Here is a 10,118-nt window from a genome sequence, read left to right on the forward strand (position 1 = left end):
CTCTAAAGAGTAATCTTGAATTCTGACTCGCTGTGTTAGCCTTTGGTCATTAGTCTCCCAGCTAAGGAATGCCCCGTTTAACCAGAATCATACTGGTGTGACACTACTAAGGAGCAACAACAACAACATACCCAGTGAAATCCCACAAAGTGGGGTCTGGGAAGGGTAGAGTGTACGCCCACTACCTCATGGAGGAGGACCCTACTATATCGAGCAAGAAGAAAAAATGAAAATAGGTATGTCCAGTAAGTCCATATTGATGTCTTTTCTAGTTAGCTCTCTTGCTATTTGTGTGGACCAAATAATGAGTGGAAATGGTAGGTACCAGACAATCAGATACTATAGTTTTTTTCTTCTCAGGCTGGTCCTACCTGTTTTGGTTACATTCTTGATTCTTCCAAGATTATCAGAATATATATATATATATATATATATATATATATATCAATTGATGACCTGAATTCTACTAAAACTCATAATTTATAGGTGTGACAATTCTTTATATTGGACGGTGTACATAACTTAAAACTCTATCCATGTGACACATGAAGCTATTTAATTTGCAAGAGTGGACGGCACCACTTTCTGGTTAATAAATTTCTGAGTCAACCCTTTGTTCATCATCACATATTTTCCTTAGTTGAATCATACTCCTCACTTGGCTCAAAACTAAGATTAACCTATAGTCCACCTACGGGATTGATCCGATCTCCCAACCAAGATAGATAGTCTCCCATCATTAATCTAGATTTACTTTTTTCTTATTACTGGAAATTATACAGTTGCAAAAGTAAAGACAGTAGTCTTAAAATGTTGTCTCTGTTAGTTGTTTGTGGTTCACAATCCTTTTATCAAAGCCTGCATGACTTTTCAAAGAGGTGTTGACTTGGAGAATGTAGATCCTACTCTTAGTATCGATGGCGGAATCTTTCTTGTTCAATATCATTGAACGAGTTTTGGCTAAAGTTTCTTCAATTGCTGTATATGAGATCACTCTAGCTTGGAATGTTAAGATAGAGCTAAGGAAACTCCAAAGTACTCTATCCACCATCAAAGCTGTACTTCTAGATGCAAACGAGCAACAGGCAAAGAACCATGAAGTGAGAGATTGGCTGGAAAAGCTCAGAGATGTTGTTTATGATGTCGATGATTTGATGGATGATTTATCAACACAACTGTTGCTGCAAATGCATTTCCAGAAAAGCTTTAGGAAGAAGGTAAGAAAATTCTTTTCAAGTTCAAACCCAATTATATATCGATTCAAGATTGGCAGAAAGGTAAAAGAAATCAGGGAGCTACTGAATGAGATTGCAGATGATAGGAGAAATTTCCACTTCACGGAACATACGTTTGTAATTCCAGCTGAGAATACGAGTAGAGAACAAACACACTCCTTTGTGAGGGCATCAGATATCATTGGTAGAGATGATGATCAAGAAAACATTGTAAAACAGCTGATAGATTCTCATGATGAGGAAAATATTTCTGTGATTCCTATTGTTGGACTTGGAGGGCTTGGAAAAACCACACTTGTTAAGTTGGTTTATAACAATAATAAGGTTGTTCAGAATTTTGACCTTAGAATGTGGGTTAGTATTTCAGAAGATTTTAATCTGAGCAAGGTAATTGAGAAAATTCTGAGGTCCGCAACGGGAGAGAGTTTTGACCACCTAGATATGGACCAATTACAAGGTTGTTTGGGAGAGGTGTTGCAACAGAAAAGGTATTTACTTGTGCTGGATGATGTGTGGAATGAAGATCAACACAAGTGGACGGATCTGAGGGAGTTGCTGATGAATTGTTCCAGAGGTAGTAAAATTGTTGTCACTACACGTAGTAAGATGGTTGCTTTGATTACTGGAACAGTTCCGCCTTATTATTTGGGAGGCCTTGCTGATGATGAATGCTTATCTTTATTTTTGAAATGTGCATTTGGAGGACAGGACAATTTGTTTCCTAATCTAGTAGAAATAGGAAAAGAAATTGTGAAAAAGTGTGGAGGAGTGTCTTTGGCTGTGAAAACCTTGGGAAGGTTGTTGTACATGAAAACAGACGAGAATGAATGGTTGCAAATAAGAGATAATGAGATATGGGAGATCGAACAGAATAAATCTGACATCTTACCAATATTGAGATTGAGCTATGAACAGATGCCATCACATCTAAGACAGTGCTTTGCCTATTGCTCCATGTTATCCAAAGGTCAAGAAATTCCGAGGGAGGATTTTATCAATCGGTGGATTGCTCAAGGATTTATACAGAGTTCAAACAGAAACAGGAAGTTGGAAGATATCGGTAATCAGTACTTTGATGAGTTGCTATCAAGGTTTTGCTTCCTAGATGTGGTACAAGCTTTTGATGGAGAAATATTGGCTTGTAAGATACACAATCTTGTGCATGATCTTGCACAGTCAGTAGCAGGTGCAGAATGCTTAAATGTAAAACCCAATGCTTTCGTGGTTTCTGAAAGAGTTCGCCACTTATTTTTCCATGCAGAAGATATGTCTAGGAAACACTTCCCCAGAATTTTGCTTCCTTTGCAAAAGTTAAGGTCTTTCTCTTATTCTTTTAACATTGGACCTGTAAACAAGTTCTTTGTCAAGACAATGTTGTCAAATTTCAAATGCCTTCGGATGTTAGTCTTGAACAATCTAGATCTTGAGGAGTTGCCAACTTCGATAGGTCACTTGAAGGAATTTAGATACCTTAACCTTAGCAACAGTGGTAATATCAAGTTTCTTCCAAGGTCTATGAGCAAATTAGTAAATCTGCACACCCTAAACCTCATTAACTGTGAGCAGCTTAAGGAGTTGCCAAGAGACTTTAGAAAGTTAATCAGCCTGAAGACCTTGTATTTGACTACACATCAGATATCAGCAGGGATCAAGAATCAACATGTTTTCACTTCTCTTCAATTTTTGCTTCTTTTCAAATGTTGTTTCCCAAAATTGCAGCCAGAACTGGTGCAGCATTTTACTGCACTTCGGGTTTTGCGTATCTATGAATGCCCAAGTTTATGTTCTCTTCCAAGCAGTATTAGATATCTGACTTCACTTGAAAAGTTATGGATCTGGAACTGTGAAGAACTTGATTTGATTGATGGAGAAGGAATGTCAGGCCTAACAAGTCTTCAATCCTTGCTTCTAATGGGGCTTCCTAAGTTGGTGACTCTACCATTGGAACTTAAAGATACTGCTCCTACAACATTAAAGTACTTCAGAATCGCCGATTGTCCCAACCTGATGGAGCTTCCAGAGTGGCTGCCGAATTGCTCCTCACTTCAGAGACTGTATATAGAGGACTGTCCTGTTTTGGCATCGATACCTCAAGGAATCTACAGCCACAATGCCAATCTCCATATAATCGACTGTCCATTGCTAGGTGGATGATGGTTATAACACAGGTGCAAGATTTATCCAACATTAATAAAAGCATGATAAATTCAAGAATCTTTGTTCATTCCCTTGCTTATATATTGCAAACAATTGAGTAACATGTCACATTTTTTTACTCTTTCTTCTCTTCTTTTGGTAATACTAACTAGAGATAGCTGCATTAGTTTGTTCTCCTTTGCTCACTTGTTGCTGTTCTTATGAGTTAGCTTGGACAAAAGCTGAAAGAAAGAGAACTTAAAAAATTACAAATACTAAAAAAGCATAAAAGAATCTGAGATTGATGAATCCAAATTATAGTAATTAGTGTAAAGCAGTAACATCACCACCATACATATGCAGCTATAAATGAGTAGAATAGAGGATTTTAATTACAAGAATAATTAGATTGTAACTATTGTAAAATATAAAGTAGTGCAAGTGCTATAGGATAAAACAAGAAAGCTACAATACAAGTCCAAAGTGGATAAGTGGTACGGGTGAATGCAAAAGAGCCAGTTACAGCACATATCACCATAGATACCAACACTTCAGGTGAGTACTCCCATCTCAAGTCTTTGGCATATAATACAGTTAACACAGTTGACATCCCCATAATGTTGTTCATGATCACCCCCACATAGATCTGCTTGTAAAACAAATTGAAGAACAGAATTGTCAAGAGTCTTAAGACAAAATTACAAAGAAAGAAAGTAAGTACTTTCGCGAGAAAAGATATGCAGACCTCGGAAAATGTCAAAGAAGAAGTTGTGCAACTCTGCTGATTTGCTGATGATAGTAAAGTTATTGCCGTTATTGCAGTTCTTGCATTGATAGCCAAAGGTCCTATGACAAATGATAGGAAGAAAGAAGGCACGCCAATTGCACTCGCCAGTCGTATAATGTTATCCATGATTGGATCTGCACACAGTGTCAATATAGCAATGCCCAAAATCACTTGTAACACAGACTTGCAGATGTCCCATTTTAACACCAAAGAGTGGTTGAAACGTCTATGGTTTCCTCTTTCTGCTTCATCCAAGAACTTGTCAACTTCTCCCCACATCACCTGTAGAAAATAAATTCCAACAAACCGTACCTGTCAAAATAACTAGTACAAGGATGGGAAACATTTCTGCTAATAGGGTTGGCAGAACTCAATAGCTTAATTTATCCAGAACCAGTAAGTTGATTTTTTCTTTTCTATAATTCAGAACCCATAAACTCAAAATCTAAACTCTGCCTCTACTAGTACATATATCACACACCATATAGGAGTATTTAGCCAGAATATATTTTACCTTATCATGATGTTCTTTAATAGTTTGTTTGGCATTACAAAGCCAATATGTCACACCACGGAGAAACTCATTTTCATCGATCATGTGATCATCATTTTGATCGAAGTCCTTCATGATTTCCTTTACAGAGGTTTTGTGGTTCAGGCGTGCCTGTCTGAATTTGACATTTTCCGTTAGCTTCTCCAGTTCTGACGGTATTAAATAACTGTTATGATCATCATCTAACTTATGGAAGAGCCTGTAACACAATCAGATGATAAAGATTAGTGAGATATTGATCCTTAGGAACCTGTGAAAAACTCTCATTTGGGACAGACTTCAGCTGGATGTACAGATCAAGATTCTGAGTTCTTTGAAAATATGGTTCAAAACTTGAGAGAATGAATATTGTATACCTTTTAATGGATTCGATGTTGGGGCTACCATCATCATTTCGAAGGCCTTCGGATTCAATTGTTTGGTTCTGAATTTGCTTCAAAGCTCGTGGTATGAGCTCCTCAATCTTAACTATATCTTTTTTGTGTCCCTCTGTGTATGCCTTAACTACCTGCATATATATGCAGTTGCAAAGTAAATCATTTTACTTGCTCAAACTAATCATGATCATATTCCAGCTTCTTTCTATCAACATTCTTCTAATTTGGCCAAGTAGAGTCTATATTAGTCACAAAGAGCAAAAGGAGGAGAAAATTTGCCTCATCAAGAAATTTCTTCGAGGTGGAATCGTCCTTAGCTTCCTGTATCAACTTCTTGGATCCCTCAATGAACTCTTCTTCATTTATCCTTCCATCTCTGTTTTGATCGAATATTCTTGACAGTGTTGACAGGGCAAAGTCACTGTCCACGTTAACCTTTCCAGATTCAAGCTGTTTTACCAGTTCTTCTAGTTCAGTGATTGTTATTGAATGGCTCCTATCTCTGTCTGTTTTGGTAAATAATCTGCAAAATGAAGTTATCTTGACTTACTTGCTTAACTTAGCATCAAAATGCTTCTACTTTAAATGAATCATAGTAGTATTAACTTGTAAGTCTTCATTGTATATGCAGATCACTTAAGAGTAAGAGTGGATAATTTAACTCATTATAAGGATGTCGAAAAATCTTATTACCTTTTAAGCGCGTTAATGTCAGGATGACCCCCTTTAAAGAGATTTCCTCTTGCTTGCCTTTGGATATGCTGCACAAATACTTGCACCAGATTTTGGTGTTTTATGTACTCTAAACTCTTTTGTTGAATCAATGGATTCCACATCTACACATATCAGAAACACAAACTTTAACATGACAGAAATGTAACATCAAAGCTAGTAGGTGAATCAAGATGTTTGTTGATCACCTGGTAAGTGAAATGTGACAGCAAAAATGTGACTGATACAATAAGAGCAACAAGAATGGTAATGCGCTTTCCTACAGATGAACTGATGATATCGCCGAATAGCATTATTGTGAATGGTGCAAGTGAGAGAAACATGATTCCAGCTATATAACCAGTAAGATTGTTTGTTATGACTCCTCTACCTGTAAGTAGCAAAAAAAAAGTTGTGATTCTCAAATCTTTGTTTTTCCTAAGTTCAAGGTAAATGAACATACCCTTCAAGTCCTCCAACTTCAAAGTAGAAGTGGAGGATTCTGCACTATTTGAATTTGTTGAGGTATTTTGTCTGCCAAGTATAACACATATGCCCCAGAGTACAGTAAGATTCAAAACACTAGAACCAACATTGGAACCAAGTGCAGAAGATACTGATACTTGAGCTTTCTCTCTAGTAACCAATAGTCCAGATGCTGCAAAAACCAAAGGCAAGTTAGAATTTTCATACAAAGGATTGTTTGATGACAGTATATGAATAAGAGCTTATGTTATCTGCATTGACAGCATTATTATGTTAGTTGAGCAACTCTGTCTTACTTTAAACTTTTGGTCTAATTTTACCCGAGACGTTAGGTTAAATTCTCATTTTCACTTTTCACCGCTAATGGATCTCTAATCTAAGCGTAATATATAACCATAGTAAAAAGATCAAGGGATAGAAATTAGGCACGTGAAGTCTAACCATTTCATGTTAGAATAATGTTAGAGGTAAGGCTAAATACGAAATGATTTACTAATTATAAGGGTATGCAAGGACTAACTGAGGAGATATTCAGCAAAAGAACAAAAATAGGATAATACTATATTACATAAATTGTATGAATTTAATTGTTAAGCAAAAACACTAGGTGATTTTTTGTCATATGTCCGAGTTTTGATGGACCTGATACCCTGTGGCCCGGACACCAAGATTATTAGAAAGGTAATTGAGTATTAGATGAGTAGTTACCAAAGGCCATAACAATTCTTGGCCAAGTTATAAGTGTGGGAAAGATACTTGCACCAAAAATACCAGTGTCAAGGATACTAAAGAGCCTGTTGCTTCCAATGGCCAATACTTTCTCACCAAGAATCAACAAGTACTGAAATGTGACAATCATGAATAAGTACCCTCCAATATTCTCTGCACATGGAAAAAAACCATATATATGATTACATTGATCCCCTGAAGGAAGTTCCTTCAAGTTGCCTAGACTTAGATAATTTGACTGATTCTTGAGTTTGTGTTCAACTCCATCTGAGATCCTTTCACTACTAATTTCTGAACCTTCATGTTCAAGAATTCGACCTTCGACAATGGGGAAAACCAAGATCAAGATTGTCACAAAGAAGAAAGAAAATGTAGCAGCCATTCTTGAGGGAAAAAAAAAGAAGAAGAATTGTACAAGTTTAAATCTTTTAAAGTTGACTAGAGAAATCAAGTTGCACAATAACACCTCATGCTCACAAAATGTTTTTCAATTTTTTTATTTTTTATTGCTTAAATGTTTTTCAAATCAAATTATTTTCCTCAAATTTGAGGAAAATGACTTACTTCAAAACAAAAACAAAAAAAAAACATTTTTGAAAACTCTTTTTCAACCTCATACCTCAACTTTTCACCCTAACTCAAGTTTTGAGTATCAATTTCCAAGACTAATCCGGGATTGAACTCCTAATTCTCGATTCGGGACCCAACTTCCGACCTCGATTAGAGACCCAACTCCCGATTCCCGAATCAAATTGGATCTCGTTTTGAGTGTCGGGTCCCGACTCAGGATTTGAAGTTAGATCCCAGATTTGGTCTCGAGTCAAGTGTGAGGTTGGGTTTCGAGTCGGATGTTGGAGTCGAGTTTTGAATCAAGAGTGAAGGTCGGGTTCTAGGTTAGATGTCAGGTTTGGATCCAATTCAGAAGTCGAGTCGCAAATTGGATGTCGAGGTCAGGTCTTGGTTTGGAAGTCAAGTTCCAGATCGAGAGATAGGGTCGCGTCCCAGGTTGGATGTCAGGGTTGAATCTTGATTCAAAAGTCAAATTTTGAATCGAGAGTCGGGGTCGGGGTTGGGTCCCACATTGGTTGTCGATATCGAGTCCCGAATCGAAAGTCAAGGTCGGATCCTACGTCAAGAATCAAGGTCGGGTCCCACATTGGGTGTCAGATCGAGTCCCGAGTCGGATATTAGGTGGAGTTCCAATTCAGATATTTTTTACTCTCTAGCAAAAGATAAAAGATATTTTTTATTCATCAATCAAACACTAGAAAACATTTTTCACTCACAAAACAAACCTGAGAAAATAAGTTAGAAACCAACTTATTTTCCAAGAAAACATTTTACTTCGTACAAAATATTAGGACCTATGGACAAAGAAGTACAATTTAATATACAAAAGCTAGCAGCCAAAAGGGATGTGACAGATGAATAATTCATTCAACCTTAACAAGAAATCTCGATTACGAGCCATATTAATATTTTGTCTGAAGGCTTTCCCCTTTGCTAAGTCACTATAAATACCCAACCCCATTGATTCGACATATATGAAAATCGAATTGATCCATTCATTCATAGAATTATTTACTTAGATGTACTTTACGATATATGTATCCAATTTAATTGGAATATTGTGTTACCCGGCTGATTATACAAGGTTTATATTTTGTTTATATACAGACTAATAAAATTGTAAGACTTTGATGAAAACATATTTAAGTAGGAAAAGTAAACAGGAAACTTATTATGATTTGAATTTTGAATAATATTGATATTGATCCTTGAATAATTCTTTATTACAAAAAGGAAATAATAAAATAGGTACAATTGGCAACTTGCAAATGTGGCTACAATTGCTAACATGGCTGGTGATAGTTGCCCATTGAATATTCACTTATTTGAAAATAATGCAACATGCCAATATATATCTTGAATAGACAAGAATATAGACAAATGGAATTTTATATAACTTAGATTTAAACTTATCTTATTATATTTGTAGTGTGATAAATAAATAAATATTTGGAACCTGTCCCAATTGGGTTTTGGAAAATGTCACAAAACACTTTTTGGTTTGACCTTTTTTTTAATATAATAATTTCATTTCCTAGATGTCCATATATTCTCAAATAAATTGTGGTCCCTCTTTTTTCAAGTTATATGATATTAACATGATATAGAGGTTCAAAAATAAATGAAGTTTGAATCTTGTGATCTTGATTAAAAATTGAGAAAAAGGATAAGTATACTCTCGAACTATCGTAAATAGTATGTAGATATCCTTCATCATACTTTTGAGATATTGGTGCCCCTGTTGTCCAAAAACTAGAGCATATATACCCTTTATACTAACGGACATACATGTGTCATAATCTTATCTACTGACCCGACATTTATTAAATATCATATCGATGGATAAGCTTGAGTCATGTGTCCCTATTTAGTCTTCTGTTAGAGTGAAGGGCATATATGTCTTAGTTCTTAGACGACAGGGGCACCAATGTCCCAAAAGTATGACGGAGGATATTTGTATACCATTTACAATAGTTCGAGGGGTATATTTGTCCTTTTTTCCTTAAAAATATGTATATCAAATTGCAAAGGGAAAAGGGACAAATATACCCCCGAACTTTCAAAAATGGTATGTCAATACCTTTCGTCATATTTTTCATCCATCAGAGCCCCTGCCGTCCAATAATCAGTGCACATTTGCCCCTCCCACTAACGGAAGAATAATTAGTGACACGTGGCGTAATCTTATGGCTCAACCCGATTTGACGAATCTTTTAACCCAAATCCTAAAAACCCGCCCATTATTTTCTTCTTCTCTATTTTCTCTTCTTCCTTCTCTTCCCCGTTGTTTTTTCCAACGAGCTTCAAACACCTCTATCCATCAAATCCTCTTTATCAAAGCCCACCATCAATGTATTCAAAAATTGGGAACCCAATACTCCTCTCAGTAAGTTCACTGCATCACTTGCAATTTCGATGGGTCAGTCATAGAAAATTAGAAATCGAGCTTTCGAGTTAAAGAATTTTTGGGTTTATTGTTCACTTAACTCACTGGAAAAGCTCTCTTTGGGTTACAATTCATTTTCTGGGCAAGT

General features: G+C 36.2%; 3 protein-coding genes across 3 annotated transcripts; 1 reads left to right on the forward strand and 2 right to left on the reverse strand.

Moving 5' to 3' along the window:
• Window positions 1-545: 545 nt before the first annotated feature.
• LOC125856688 (putative disease resistance protein RGA1) lies at window positions 546-3,510 on the forward strand. The gene has a single exon (XM_049536296.1). The coding sequence runs from the start codon at window positions 918-920 to the stop codon at window positions 3,387-3,389; it is 2,472 nt and encodes an 823-aa protein (XP_049392253.1). The 5' UTR covers window positions 546-917; the 3' UTR covers window positions 3,390-3,510.
• A 176-nt stretch (window positions 3,511-3,686) lies between these two features.
• On the reverse strand, window positions 3,687-5,708 carry LOC125856120 (sodium/calcium exchanger NCL1-like). The gene is made up of 6 exons (XM_049535683.1): window positions 5,695-5,708; window positions 5,368-5,611; window positions 5,068-5,219; window positions 4,673-4,910; window positions 4,117-4,440; window positions 3,687-4,017 (listed from the first exon to the last, which is right to left on the reverse strand). The coding sequence occupies exons 1-6, from the start codon at window positions 5,706-5,708 to the stop codon at window positions 3,787-3,789; spliced, it is 1,203 nt and encodes a 400-aa protein (XP_049391640.1). The 3' UTR covers window positions 3,687-3,786.
• A 478-nt stretch (window positions 5,709-6,186) lies between these two features.
• On the reverse strand, window positions 6,187-7,396 carry LOC125856121 (sodium/calcium exchanger NCL2-like). The gene is made up of 3 exons (XM_049535684.1): window positions 6,994-7,396; window positions 6,259-6,457; window positions 6,187-6,190 (listed from the first exon to the last, which is right to left on the reverse strand). The coding sequence occupies exons 1-3, from the start codon at window positions 7,394-7,396 to the stop codon at window positions 6,187-6,189; spliced, it is 606 nt and encodes a 201-aa protein (XP_049391641.1).
• Between the last annotated feature and the right edge of the window lie 2,722 nt (window positions 7,397-10,118).

Source organism: Solanum stenotomum, chromosome 2 (assembly GCF_019186545.1).
Source record: "Solanum stenotomum isolate F172 chromosome 2, ASM1918654v1, whole genome shotgun sequence".
Lineage (NCBI taxonomy): Eukaryota > Viridiplantae > Streptophyta > Magnoliopsida > Solanales > Solanaceae > Solanum > Solanum stenotomum.

Excerpts from the sequence above, each read along its gene's own strand:
- LOC125856121 (XM_049535684.1), bottom strand. The coding sequence starts at position 7,396 with ATGGCTGCTACATTTTCTTTCTTCTTTGTGACAATCTTGATCTTGGTT. Across the intron at positions 6,458-6,993 it reads AAGAATTGTTATGGCCTTTG|CATCTGGACTATTGGTTACT; the intron begins GTAACTACTCAT and ends TGGTTTTTGCAG.
- LOC125856120 (XM_049535683.1), bottom strand. Across the intron at positions 4,911-5,067 it reads AACATCGAATCCATTAAAAG|GCTCTTCCATAAGTTAGATG; the intron begins GTATACAATATT and ends ATTGTGTTACAG. Across the intron at positions 4,441-4,672 it reads TTAAAGAACATCATGATAAG|GTGATGTGGGGAGAAGTTGA; the intron begins GTAAAATATATT and ends TATTTTCTACAG.
- LOC125856688 (XM_049536296.1), top strand. The coding sequence starts at position 918 with ATGGCGGAATCTTTCTTGTTCAATATCATTGAACGAGTTTTGGCTAAA.